Source organism: Aulostomus chinensis, chromosome 20 (genome assembly GCF_037954235.1).
Source record: "Aulostomus chinensis isolate RoL2024-O1b breed Wild chromosome 20, RoL_Achi_v1.0, whole genome shotgun sequence".
NCBI classification, from domain to species: Eukaryota; Metazoa; Chordata; class Actinopteri; order Syngnathiformes; family Aulostomidae; genus Aulostomus; species Aulostomus chinensis.
In genome coordinates this window covers 14381634-14396717 of record NC_141339.1, presented here as the reverse complement: position 1 = coordinate 14396717, position 15084 = coordinate 14381634, and the positions used below count along the sequence as shown (strand labels likewise).

At 42.5% G+C, this 15084-nt stretch overlaps 1 protein-coding gene across 5 annotated transcripts in view; it reads right to left on the bottom strand.

The window, feature by feature from the left end:
- utrn (utrophin) overlaps positions 1 to 15084 on the bottom strand; it is a 193466-nt gene that overhangs the window by 4214 nt on the left and 174168 nt on the right. For all 5 annotated transcript variants that reach the window (XM_086189292.1, XM_086189291.1, XM_086189290.1 and 2 more), the window contains 3 exons: positions 6666 to 6827; positions 4667 to 4904; positions 895 to 970 (listed from right to left, as the gene is read on the bottom strand). In XM_086189292.1, coding sequence (XP_086045418.1) covers positions 895 to 970; positions 4667 to 4904; positions 6666 to 6827 — 476 coding nt within the window. The remainder of the gene's footprint in view (positions 1 to 894; positions 971 to 4666; positions 4905 to 6665; positions 6828 to 15084) is intronic.

Below are 15084 nucleotides of genomic sequence, written 5' to 3'. Positions count from 1 at the left end.
CGTGCATAACACGTTTCCATTTACAGAGTAACAGTGTGAGATCAGTGCTCTGCAGCATTTATTGCCTAAATGAGATAAAACGCTGACTGAAGTTCGTTTATATAAGAGTATTTATCACTCCAAAAAGGGGGTTTTCTCTTTCAGGTGTCACAAATAAGTGTCTTAAGCTCATAAAAAGGTTGAGTCACTTCTCTGTGACTCTGGGATGCACAGAGCCAGCAACGTACCTTTAGCTTAAAGCTAAAGGCGACGTTTGCAACGGCAAAAAAAACAACAACAAAACTACCTGAGAAATATTAGTTTCCCAACTCTGCAGTGCATCATCTGTTAGAGTGCACATCTTTAACCAGCTGTATGTTATATAATCCATAAAAACCTACAATGACAACCACTTCGGCTTGCGTGAACAAGCCCCAAACCAGAGGGGTTACAGTTTCTTTGTTTTTGTGGGTCACTGAGCATATTTCCAGATAAAAACTACCAGAAAATGTGCTTAAGAGTTAAAACATTAGACCAATGTTTCTGGGCAGTTCTGCTGTTGTTAGTAGTCGGTCTCCATTAGCTTCAAGCTAACTATACGTGGATGGCTCTTTCTGCATTCTGAAATCACAAAGACGTGATGCAGGAGGTAAAAAAATCTTGAATTTGTTTGTGAGTACTTTGTCAAAACACATTTTTTGGGTGAAGTCGCGCTTGAATGGCACTCAAAGCACATGATTAATCACCGCGTTCCCACGCGGACAGCAGAGGAAGGCTTGGGTTTAGCCATTTGATCTCTGGATTACGTGTCTGGATTACTAGAGCCTCTGACAGAGTGACTGAATGTCAATCTACTGAGGTTGATGTCCGTGTGTGTCAGAGTATGAAAAGTGTGTGTAGCCACGAATGTCTCACCTGCGTTTTCAGTGAGTGGCCCTCGATCTTGGACAGTAGGAGAGGAAGCTCCGTTTACCCTTAGGTCCACCTCAGGCTGAGAGAAGCAGAAGAAAAACAAAGTCCAGTTTTAGAACAACCTCTCGCTTCTCGAACAAACCTCACCTGAGTCGGATGTGACACACACGAAGGCCCTGAACGAGTAGAATGCAGAAATTCTACGATAATCGACAGAAATAATGTTTATATTCAGTGTTTGGACTGGACTAGATTTTTATAGCAGAAAGATGAGGCAGGTATCATATCCAACTTTAAACTGACGCCCATTTCCACTCGTGATACTTGAATAAATCATGAACCTGACGTTGAATAGATATTAAACATATATCACAAGAAAGGGCGGAGACACTGAGGAAGTCACAGTATGATCAGATGCAGGTCAATCTTCTGCAAAGCAAGAATTAGAATCTAAACAGTTCATAGTGTTTTAGGTGTGGGGGGGGGTACTGATATCACAAGAATTGTGATTTTCCCCCCCCAATACAATATCAATCTTTATGGAAAATGTTCCCCATGGGGGAGCTTCAGACCTCAACTTAGCGAGACATATTACATCGTGGTTTTACGCGCCTGCCAACTGTGCCTGTCCCAGTGACCTCTGACCACCAAAACATCTTCTAAGTTGCTCTTTCTGAGTCTCAGTGGGTTTTTGTGGCAAATCTTACGACATTTCCTCAGGGTGTTCCTGAGAAATCGTGTGAATGGGGCAGATGGACAGGCAGAGAACATCCTGCCTCTAGCCCACAGCTGTCGCCGGTGCGGAGGCATAATAAGAATGTCCTAACTGAGGCTACATCTTCAGCTGTATTTCTCAGCATGAATGATTTCCCCAGTCCGGTCCTGTTTGAAGCCCAGTGACATTTACAGCAGAATCCCACTCTCTCTGTAGCTTTCAAACACCAGAAACTAAATCAATGTTGCCTTCCCTCCCCTCCCTCATCACCCATCTTCTTCTTTGCCTCCTTCATATCCCGGTGCCTTCGGCGCTAGCATGCTGGAGACGTCTCCACTGAACAGACAACCACTTGAGGCTCATCTAAGAATAGCTAAGGTCAGGGCTCCGGTTAGCCTTTAGGGCTGTGAATTTAATACGTGCCATCAGGCTGACTGGCTCCATTATGCTGCAGCTTGGCAGTAACGCTGAGATTGAAGGGAAGACACGTTGACGTATTGTCAGGACTCCAGGGACTTAAATGTCAGACAACAGAAGTTGGTGATGTGCGGATGCTTGTGTGTATGCAGGTAGTCTTGTGTACCAATTTGTCTGCAGTTTAGTTTTTTTCTGAGCCAGCATCAGAATCACTTTGCTTCAAAAATGTAATAAACATACAGGAAGTTATGCCTACAACACGCTTTGTGTTTACACAGCTGTTGCACTGCGTGAAGAATAGACTTCTTCACACACAAGGAATCTGTTCAGCGTTGCTCCTAACTTCTACAGTTCCCACTGAACTTTATTCGCTAAGTATTTACACTGGTCGATTCTGGCCTCAGACCTTTGGTACATCTCATAAGCCTCGCTCCATTTCTACCTCTGCACTCTTGAACCATCAAATAACTCAGAAACGACAGCAAGTAATGGGTCAGATGCTCTCGAGAAAGAATGGGAACACTCAATAAAGTCTGTCAGTTTACCTGCACGTAAACATGCTTCAGACTACACCCGATGCTCCTGCTGATATAAAAAGGTGGAGGGGGAAGGCAAGAGGCTGAATCCAAATTTTTGTTCAAATGTAATCTTTTAAGCTTTACATTTATTCTGTACTTGTGTATTAGGGTGTTTGATTTATACTTTTATGTTAATTCATGCCTTGAATAAGACAAATGTGAGGTGGGTTGCAATGTAGAACTGACAATATTTTAAGTGACTCCGGTAGTGGTGTTGCTGTTAGTGCCAGATTGGCTGGTGAAGAATATTTAAAAAACTGCGGATCTGCTGAGAGAACTGTCTGAAAACAAGAAGAAAACTGCAGTTTTCTGGGCAGGAATACTTGTTAATGTCAGAGGTCAAGAGTGGACGGAGCGAAGCCGACCTCACCGGGGTCTCTGCTGTCTGAGTGGGTTCACCGCCATTGGATGAGAGAAGATTTCAGGTGGGATGAGACTTCGTATCTGCCGCGACTTTCAGATTAACAGGTCAGATTTTAAAGATTATGGCTTGAGTCTGTCTAGAAATCAAGAGCCCAGACTGGTACTTGTGTAGGTGTCAGCATCTTTACACAATATCCAATTATCTTTGTAAGACATGAGGGATATTGGGATATTGCAGTACTCGTCAGGTTTTGGGAGCAGTCTTTGGACATGAACAAAGCATATTCAAAATATGCAACTCGAGTTGGATTTTTACATCCATTAGATATTCTTGATATGCTGTATACATGTCTAAAGAAAGTTCCTAAATCCTGGCTAACATTGCCACATCCCACACTCCTTACTCAGAAATACCAGACCCAGAATGTGCCGTTGCCTTGACTCCTATCAAACTCAGTGTCCTCTGAGTTCACTGGACTCGACCGGTCCTCACAATCAACTAAGTTGTACGGGATGTAGTTGAGCGGGAGGTTTTCATCATGAAGTTGCTGAATGCAACTCTGCAGCGACTGCGTGACACTAATTTGTCAATAGGGGGGCAAATCTTAGAGGAACGCTTGCAGTGCACTGATGAATCTATGCCACAAAATGTAAAAATTCATGAATGAGACAGGAGGAACTTTCCTAAAAGAAGTAGAAGGATCATTTACTGTAAATGTGGGACAGACCACTTAAAAATCTCCGAGGCGAAGTAAAACATAAGACTTTTTTTTTTGTAATCTGAACGTTAATCCCCATCCATTATTGCTGAGTCACGCACGCTGCCATCCACAGGGCCATCATTTTTGTGAGTTATTACTGTGCTTCCAGCTCTGTAGCGACCACTGAGCCAATACCTGGCTTTGTATTTGCTCAGTCTGATTTGTTGGCATTGCTATTTGTTTGGCTTCAGGGGGTTGAGCATTTCTCACTCGGCACAAACAAACTAACCTCTGTGAGCAATTAAGACTGGGCATAAACAAATCTGGAAGTTATTGATAGAGGGGCTGGAGACGCGTCGTACTCCGGGATGGAATGCTAATAATGTGATTAGAATCTAATCAACGTGCCGATGAACTGTTTTTGTTTTTTGAGGGAAAAAACAAGTAGATTCATCTTGATGGGACACGCGTTTAGATATAGAATAAGTGGAGCACAAATACATCTTGGGCTCAGGGTGAGTTACTCTGACACAGCTCCGTCTGCTTCTACGATGACAGAAAAGCCAAACAAATAGACTTGAAATGTGCGATTGGAAAGATGGAGTCATGACACATCACCAGTACAAACGCTGTAAAGCTGGGTCTGATCAGGTTAAGTGTCCCTTCCTACCTCTGAGCTCTGCATGTTGACTGAGTAGCTGTAGATTGTACACCCAGTGCTACCAACTTGCTTTTCTATCACACAGTGCACACTGCTACTTCAGTTCTTGAGAGCATTTGAAGGCAGTTATGATTTTCTGACCCCTGAGCACCAACACTACTGCTGTTCTTTCTGCAAACAGCCTCTTTCAAACTCCACCAATCAGTCCACTTGCAGTTGTCAGGTTCAACATCAACAACAACTCTTTCGAAAATATAGAAAGTCTCAGAATATCTGTTACCAATTGCTCTGAACCTTAACCTGTAGCCGGGGATAAAACCGGTGTTTGGTACTAGGTCACCTGGTGCAACAGCTGACGGAGCCGGTGGAGCTGAGACTCCAGCTGTTTGTTGTGTTCCTCCAGGATGTGCATGCGAGCCTCTAATCGACCCTTGTGTTGCCGTAGCAGCTTGGCCTCGGCTAGAAGGTCGGCCTCATCAGGATGAGAGGAAGGACCCTCCGTCTCCCAGGAGCTTCCAGCAGGGGCGCTTCGCTGGCCGTGCTGCTCCTTAAGCTGCTCGTATTCCCTCTGAAGGGTCCTGGGAGAGAAGACGTGGATGTCATGGCGAGATATGATTATTTGCTGTGAGGTGGGATGTGTTCATCCTCCGACAAAGATCCAAAGACTTGTAGATATGATGGGAAATTAGCACATTATTGATTTACTAGCACAGCAGCTGTTCTGAGTGCCTGTTTTCATCAGGGTCTGGGGACACGTTAAGGTTGTGTGATGTCACAAAGCCGCAAATCTATCCAGAATCTGTCATTAGTCTTTCTGATGGAGAATGACGTCTGATTTCTGACTTTTATCTCAGGAATCTGAGCAGAGCAGAGCAGAAAACAAACTCTAGTGGGCCAAAATGACAACCGCTCATCCAAATGACTTCAAACTTGGCACTGCACATTATTGAGGCACCAGCGACACACACACACACACACACACACACACACACACACACACACACACACACACACACACACACACACACTTACTTTCATGTTGATAAGAAGAACGCTTGTTAAGTAAATAAAGGAAAAGAATACAGGGATTCTTTGCTGTACAGAGAGAAGTGGCCTCTGCATACATCTGATGTTTCTGCACAAACACAGTTTTTCTCAACACATATTCTCACTGCATGAATATTTTATTTATTTATTTTATTTTACAATTTAGTCAAATTCAATAAATAGAGCGCTAAAGGGTAGCAGAGGTTATCGTTTCCATTCAGAGCAAGCACATCACGCTCCTTTAATGTGCATGAATGCAGCTCTTTCTGATGTCATTCATAACTGATCATTTTATTTCCTAAAATATGATCAGCATATGGACGTTCTCCATCACAGCAGAGGACATCAAAGGGGGCTGACCTGCCTTTGATCATCAGCATCACTAATGGTGCAGGATACTTAGGTGGGATCAGCCCGGCTAAGCTGATGTAATGTTCCCTGCATCGTGATTCATGTGTCACTTTATTAAGTTTTAAATTTGCTTTCTGCTGCTCTTTGAAGTCTTGAAGTGATTTGCTTTATATGGCAAAAGTAGCAAAGATACTTGCATAGTTTTTGCTAACGTGTGTAGTACTTCATTCATTACAGAGGTAGAAGAACTTTGTCATCTTGTCAGCGGCATCAGGAGCTTTACATAAACACAAATGAGTGTTGCTGCTATCATTATTTACATTTGTCATAAATAAATAAATACAGTATATACAGGCTCTTGCTCACCAGTTATGTCATTGTCATGATAATAATGTTACTTCTCAAAAATCTGTGATTCTTCCTGAACCCCCACAGCGCAACACAAAAAGACCACACTCGTGTTTACCTCTGCTTTCTCACTGGAATCCTCTTTGAAGTGGTTGGGCAAACATAAAGGACCCCCCCCCCCCCACACACACACACACACACACACATCAAAATCTCTCGCCTCATTCCCTGTTCACCCTCTTTCTCGGTGCAGAACCATAAGCCGCAGCGCTTTACTTAAGTTGGCATTTATGAGGCTGGTGCTAAAGCTCTCTCTGTCTCTCTCCCGGCCCTCCCAGAGTGCCTGTGCATGGGTGTAATCATTGTTAATTCACTCCAGTCGAGCCACTAGGCCGCAACAATATGTCACACAATGACGGCGTCCTCCAGGCAAGCTCGCATTTACTAACCAGGGGAGAATTTGGCATTTCAGACAGTAGAGGAAGTGTGTGCATGTATGTGTAAAAGTCTTCGTTTCCATGAATGTAAACACATGGATAACATTTTAGTGGGTGTGACAGTTTCTTAACCAACATTTCTTGACTTCTACTCACCTCTGTTCCTCCTCCAGACGAGCTATGACCCGTTCCAGTTCACCTCGTTCCTCCCTCTCCACTGCCTGGAGGATCTGAGCAGGACTCTGAGGCTGACTGCAAGGGGACCCCTCCCCTCCCAGAGTCTGACAGTATTGGAGGATCAAGGCGTGCTCGTCATCCCTGTGGAAGTGATATGATAAATTGGAGCTCCTAACATCTTGTCCTTATTAGCCAGGTCACTCCAACATCTGTTTAGTTAGGGATCGGGGATTATTGGCACTTCATCAAATCATCAGCCATAAACTTATAAAAAGATTACAGTTTAAAAGGATTATGGTAACTACAGGAAGCCATTGTGTACTGGATAATGTTGAATTGATGTGAAATAACCGTATGGCAGTACTGCCCTATAGAGGTAGACAGCAGGAGTTCAGTGTTACATATGTACTAGTATGATGTAGAAGCCCCCTGGGTCATAATATCCATCCATCCATCCATCCATCCATCCTCAACTGCTTTTCCGTTGCAGAGATACCAGCCCCAGTAGGGAACCCAAAAGTTGCATTTCCCTGACCACATCAACCAGCTCTGACTGGGGGGTCCTGGCGTTATTCTCAGGCCAAGGTGGAGATATAACCCCTCTGCCTTGCCCTCGGTTTATTCCCCTCCCTGCAGGTCATATTTAGAAGCTCTCCCTGGGTAGGACCCCTGGTGGCATCCTCACTAGAAACCTCAACCGCCTCCTTTCAAAGAAGCAGCGTCTCTACTCCGAGCCCCTCATGGATAACTGATCTTCTCACCTTACTGCTGAGGGAGACCCTGGCCTCCCACCTGAGGAAAACTCATTTTTTTATGCTTGCATTCGTGATCTCACTGTTTCGGTCGAAAGGAGGAACGAAGACTGACCACTAGATCCAGAGCTTTGCCTTCTGGCTCAGCTGTCTTTTTGTCCCAACAGTGCAGCAGAGCGAATGCAAAACTGCTCCTGCTGCTCTGATCCAGCTCACGCTCCAAAACTCAGAACAGGACCCCAAGATGCTGTCAGGGTCGTGATATTTAAGACAGAACTGGAAGGGCGCCATTTAGAGTGAATACCCAGAGACAAGACTATCTACACGGTTTATATTTCTATGAAATGTACCACTTTTTGATTGACATATCTACAATAGAGTACACTCAGTGATATAACTGAGACCATCGAGGAGGGCTTCAGGGTCCTATCATTGATGCCAGCTCATTACTCCAAGTAATATATGATGGAATAATGTGTTTTAACGGTAACATGAGATAAAAACAGAGGACAGAAGTGACAGTGAAGGCTTTGAAGGAAACTAGAAGTCAGCTGAGACACATTTGTGGTTTATTATTTAAAATCTGTAACTGCTACAACCTCAAATTTATCAGGAGACTCAGACATAAATGATCTGTTTGTGGCGAAATTAAAAAAAAATTCCCCCTCCTTTAACACTGGTGGGAAGTTTACTGCTTTTACTTGGAGGATGATGGAGGAGAAAAAACGTGTGACTTTTCCTCGCTTAGAGAGTTACGTCGCGCAAGAGGAGAAGTGTGAACTGAACTGTGAAAGGTGAGGACGAGGGAGACTGCTGAAATTTGTGCTCGTCTCTAACTCTCGCTGATGTGAAAGAAGGTGGCAGATTTTGCTGAAGACATCCCGAAGAGCAACCAGAGCTTTGAAGACGCAAACCTGACAATCACACAAACATACAAAAAAAAAAAAACTACAAAAAGTATTTTGCTAAAGTAGAAATGTGAGTTTATATCCAACTCTGACTCTTGACAGTTTGCAGTTTCTTCATGGATCCAGATTGTCAGTCATAAGGCAGAGACGTTAATATCCTGTGAAGGAATATTTCAAAAATAATCTCAGTCCATCCGTGTTAACGCTTCTTGTAATATATACAAGGGGTTTGAATTCATAATAACTTCTGAGGATTTAGGATTTTATTTGGAAAAAGAGAGAGAAGCAATTGCAATTGTATTTTTATACGTTTTTTTTTTTTTTGCTATTGATTATAGTCATCATGAGCTCCAGAGACAAGAATATCTACATGGTTTATATTTCTATGAAATGTACCACTTTTTGATTGACATATCTACAATAGAGTACACTCAGTGATATAACTGAGACCATCGAGGAGGGCTTCAGGGTCCTATCATTGATGCCAGCTCATTACTCCAAGTAATATATGATGGAATAATGTGTTTTAACGGTAACATGAGATAAAAACAGAGGACAGAAGTGACAGTGAAGGCTTTGAAGGAAACTAGAAGTCAGCTGAGACACATTTGTGGTTTATTATTTAAAATCTGTAACTGCTGCAACCTCAAATTTATCAGGAGACTCAGACATAAATGATCTGTTTGTGGCGAAATTAAAAAAAATTTTCCCCTCGTCCTCACCTTTCACAGTTCAGTTCACACTTCTCCTCTTGCGCGACGTAACTCTCTAAGCGAGGAAAAGTCACACTGTGTAATTTTTATAGCATCAGTTAATCTTTTTACTTGCGAGGAAGGGTTTGGTGTGTTTCCTTCATTATTAGTCTGCTTGCTTACTTGTATGAATGCTTAGTTTGTATCTTAATCAGCAGGATGTGCCTTTTGCTGTGCTGTACCTCACTAATATTGATAATTGCCTGTTTTTATTGCCTTTTGTGCTTTATTGTTTTGTTTTATCTGGCTGTTCACACCTTGCCCAGGGACCACAGTTGCAAATGAGCTCCATAGCTAAAACTGGCACATTTACAGAAATGCTGATTCATGCGCAGCGTCCCTGTACGAATAAACTCAAATAACCTAAACACAATCTTAATGTTCCAGACAGGATCGCACTCTCCCTGATTTCAAGTCGTAAAGATCACACATGTTAATAGGATTTCAAATCTGGACGATTATGTCTCTACATTCCAATTAAGAGACGAAACGTGACTAGAAGGAGTTGCGCTGGACAGCTGGGACGGAGCAAAGGCTGGACGATGGTATGTAGCAACAACGTAACAAAACATACCACAACCGCAGGAACAAAGGGAAGAGCCGGGGTGTACGTTTCCCCACATCAGCTTCCCAAGTGTCATCACTGTGAGATGCGACCACATGATGCTTTGCGTGTTGCCATACAGATTAAATCAATAGTCAGAGCACCGAAACACTGATTGTCACTCATCGCTGCACAGCAACATTTCATGCAAACACAGTAAGTTGTGTTTATTCGTCCATTCTTCTTTCTTAACTCTGTTTCAGCTTTCCTTGTAGAGCTGCTGTCTCCAGTTCCCCCGGTGGACACGTCCCCGAGTCCAACACAGGGATGTAACACCATTAAAGAGACAATATGCCAAGCTGGAGGCGCTCCATAAAGACTAAGGAGAAAAAGGCTTTATCATGAACCTAAGCCTAAGCTCCTTGTGTTATTTGAAGCACGCGGTCTTTTTCTTTGAGAACAGGATTTGCTTTCAGCCTTTTCATATATATATATATTTCTTAAACGAAACTCACCGATGATAAAAGGCATGAAACAAACTTTCCTCATAATGAATTTTGTTTTGAACTCCTACACTAAAAAGATTATTTTTTTTGCGTTTTTATCTCCAGTAAACAACAATTCTTGTCTTCTCCTTTTCGCAGTTATTGTTTTTAACCTGAACTAACTTTTCCCGTCTTGCTGAAAACCTTTTAAGCATTCATCTCGTATGCGTGCGTATGTTTTGCAATCTAGCATGCCGAATGAAGCCGCGCTGAAACTGATCATTTACAGATAAATGACAAAGATAGCCGGCGCAGACAGGACGTCGACTCTCCCAATCCTGCCGCGGTAAAACAACACAGACATAGTGTAGTTTTCTCTCTGAAATATGGGCACGCTGGGACAAGGGAGACGGGGATATAAAGGCTTAGTTCCTGTAGAGACGCTTGAAAATTGGGAGCCGTGCTGTATACTGGATCCAGGAGGGATGAGGCCTGGCCACAAACTGAGTGACCAATTAGCCTGGCGCCTGGCAACAGGACACTGCAGCAAGGCATTATGGTTGGCGGGAGGAGCCCAGAGGATAGAGAGAGAAGGATCATTAGAAGTTGAAATTGGGACTACAGGGGGTAGTGGCATATTGGAAGAAAGGGGACTGCAGGCAGCATAGTGGTGGAGAAATGAAGGCACACAGATATGAAAGAGATGAGACGAAAGAGAGAAAGAAAAAGCATCAGTATGAGAGAGGTATCAAATATGAATAATGGTGATGAATGGCGAGACTGTTAGCTCGCTACAGCTGAAATAGCCTGGATATGAGTTGTGTTCAGTGAGGGTGAACGGAGGACATGACTGGGAGGACTTTTGACAATTTTTTTGTTGTTTTTTTCCCCCTGCAACAATAGTCAGCAGGCTTGATGCTTGGCTAACACAGGAAAAAAAAGAAAAAAAAAGAAAAAGGAAGCTGTTCCTCTCAAGCTGAGGAGCTATCAGCCGCCTCGTCTTAGCTGTGAAAGAAACAATAGGAGATAAAGCCAAAGGAAGGAAACAAGTAAATCAGGAGTAGCAGAGAAGAAAAGGGTTTGAGGTAAATAAAGAAAAGAGGAAGACCGAAGGCTCAACTCAAAACCTCACTCTCGATGGGAATTCAACACACGAGGACTGATCACAGTCAAAGTCCAACGTCTTCTGTATCAGGGAGCACCTGCAGGAAGAACATTGCGGTGTTTATCACCAAGCTGAAAGTGGAACCTGAAGGTCACCAAGGTAAAGCAGGATTACACCACAACTAAGAGCGCAATTGTCCTGGTTGCCTTGCATGGCGCTGAAGCACTATTGACCCCCCCCCCCCCGCTGGCCTGAGATCACATTGTACTGGGCCTGAGCACGTGACCATCATTAGTGAGCTGAACCACCTCCTGATATTTGGCGGAGTCCTGTGGAGCAGATTTTCAAACCTAAGGAATAAACTGCTGTCTACTTTTGATGAAACAATATTCTGTGTTTTACATGTACTGTTAACCTGTTGCTCTTACCTTTAGCTAGCTTATTCTGAGGTTCTCTCCTTGCATGAGTCTTGCATCTTGTATCTGCTGGCATTTATCCTTTTGAATGTCTCTTGATGCCTGAATAAAATACTTTTAATCAAATATATTTTTCATCCTTGGACCAGAAAGGAGTGAAAGCCCACCTCCTTGTCAGGCTTAAATGTGCACATTTTAACAACACATTGTAATGAAAAGTCAAAATTTTTCGGCCAAAAACAGGTTTGGGAGTCAGTTAATGGCAGGTCAGACACAAGCAGCACAGAAGCTATTCTTATTGCGCTGCTTCAACATTGCTCGTTCTATCTTTTCTCCATCGACCGGACGTTGCTCGCTTGCTGTATGTGTGGCCAACACACCCGGCTGCTGTCCACGTTCTGTGCAGGTGCAACTGTATCCTGCTGAAGCCTGCCTCTCCCATCCGTGCCCGAGCACTCACCCTAAACTTTGGGGGGAACCTTGCACGATCAGGGTACAGATCATTCTAAAAGTGGAGGAAGGCGGTGATGGAGCAGAAGGTACTTTGAAAGGAGGCTTAAGAAAAGCATGCTAAAAACATTCAAGGGGGAAGGACAAGAGTAAAGGACAAATATTCAAGATAAGAAATGGGGACAGCAAAGGGGAAAGACTGGGAAGTGAGAGATAGCGAGACAAAAGAAAAAATGCTGAAAAAAGTCAAGCGGAGGAGTCTCGCTCCTCTGTGACATCCGAGGCATCAATGACAACACTCCGCTTCAGCTGGAGGTCAGAGAGATAAAAAAAAACCCACGAATTCCTAATCGAGTATTCTCTTTCAGATTGAGGCAATACAAGAGAAAAATGACACAACACACATACGCACACACATACACTTTATCTCAAGAGCTCCCTCTCTCACATACATACTAATTATTGATATCGCAGCACAGCTGGCAACGAGTCCAAATCACTGTTTGCAGGCTTTGAACGATCAGAGAATACAAGCCAAAAAGCCAAACATGCGTGTAATTGGCAAACACAGTCATCCATGTTACTCCTATAAATATTTTCAGGAGCTCAAACACAGCCAAGAAGACACCTTTTACAGCCTCTGTCAAGCACGGGGATAATTGTGTCTCTGTGTCCTCATAAACAACCAGATGTAGTCGAGCGACTATTAAATCGACTGTGGATGGAGAATAAATCACGCCAAAAAAGAGGGGGAAGACAATCGGAGGGAGGGGGGAAAAAAACTTTTAAAAAGAAGGGGAAGGAGGGTTCTTTCTAAGCTCATAAGTCTGGCAAACAATGAAATGCTTAATCTGTAGATGTGGCTTAGTCAGCTGTTTTACTGTAGTGGTATATCTACACAACACAATAGGGCTATTTTTTACATGACAATGATGTTTGTCCTCTTAAAAGTAGGTCTTGGTTGACGATTTGGAATACTGGTTGGCTCTGCAGCACTTATTAAAAGACAGCACAAACTTTTTTTTGGTCATTTTTAGAGACCAAAATGATGTAGGATTGAAAGTAGGGCTGAGTATTTAACTGGGGCTGTGCAATAAAGTTGAAACAGAAGTACACTGCAATAATTTTTGTACAATACAGTATTGATGTTCCAGCCTCTACTATCAATACAGTATCACGGTATTGTGACCTGTGTACAGTATGCTACGGCAGCTATATTTCAGTGTACTTCTGCTCAGTTCGTAGCGACACAGGAACTTATGCACACTTTACACACGTTTTATAATCCAATGTTATGGCAATGACATTTAGTGTAAAAGTGTACAACTGGACCATGATCGTGCTAAACTGGAATACAAACTCTGAGTGACAGTTTTGACTCAATTTTTTGGACCTATCAATATAATGTGATGGTCCTATTATTAGTCCACTCAGGTGGTACACAGCAAGTTTTAATATTTAGTTATATGTTGAATATTTTAGTAAATGATGTAGAGTAGTCCAAGCTTGATCCTTTCATATCGTATCATGATAATATTGTGATAAGTATTGGATCGTGCGAGACCAGAGACGACCAAACAACATTTGAATGTTCGAGAATTGTCAAACCAAATAAATGTAATTGATTTCAGTTTCTGATTATAAGTAGTATTTTCAGATTGTACGCAGTACATATCATGTATCAGTCCCAAATACTTCATGTGCCAACTTAAGAACTACATTTGGATTTGCGCTTGAAAGCTATACTGTATTGGACTTCATTTTTTCTTTTAGAAATGTAAATTACCATCATGCATATTGGAGCTGTTTATGCTCTATATGCTGATAAGGACCCCCCCCCCCCATTTCTTTATTTATTTTCTTTAAAAGTTGTTTATTGGAAAATCACTGCCTTGTGATTAGCAATTAAATGGCAGTTTTTCTTTGTCATCACAGCGACATTATAATTGTTGTTTTACACTGTGGAAGAACGCAAATCTTATGGAAGCGACAAGGATGAACAAGTGCGTGAAAGCACCAGAACCATGATTATGTTCTAAATGTGACCCAGTGGGTGTTTTAGCCTCTGCTGTTAAACCCATTAGCCTTCATCCTCCATCGTCTTCCTCACCTCGTTAGGGCACCTCTGCGTACGAGCGTCGGTTTTGTTCCAGAGCTGGCAAAAATAATGGCCTTTTCTCTTAAAAAAAAAAAAAAGCCAGAGTACAAAGGACCAAAGGATTGAGGAGGAGTGGGGATAATGTATTTGTCCCACATTACCAAACGCTTTGAGAGAAAAGTAAATCCACCGCTGCTTCACTGCTCACCAACACTTTGTCTGTCTATTGTTCCTCTCTCTATTGATCAGCTGAAAGAGCAGCCACTGCAGAAAAAAAACAGCGCTCTGAGGCGCCTTCGATTGAACTCTAATTTTTTTTTAATCTTGTTTATAAAACTGCGAGTGAATGCATCAAGGTCAGACGAGGCGGAAGAGTCGCTGTCTACACGATGCCGAAACAGAAAGAATGGTCACCTTCCTCATTGCCTTCAAACATTTCAACTTAGTGAGAAAGAAACCTTCTTGAAACAAGCAAAAAAAAAAAGAAAAAAAGGACAAAAAAAACATTCTTCAGGTACTTTTAGTTGGCGCACAGAGACTTTCTCTGCTCTCAAACTTTTAAAGCTTACTTATAAATTGATGTGCACAGTTGCTCTGATAGCGGGATTAACTACTTTTAACTTTGAGGATAAGTCACGGGTCAAAGGTCAAGTCATTAGTTTTTGGAGCAGATTTGAATAAGATCAGATCCAAATTTTGCATATTTACAATCTATTTCTGGTAAACTAACTGAGATGCCTAAAATAATGTTAAAAATGTAGCAATGCGTAGGGAGAAACTCACCATGTATCACCTACTTTCTCTTCTGACGTTTGTCCTTGGGGGGGGCTTTAGGTGTATCATACATTTTAACAGTTTGTTGGATGTTTGTTGTACCGATGTTATTTC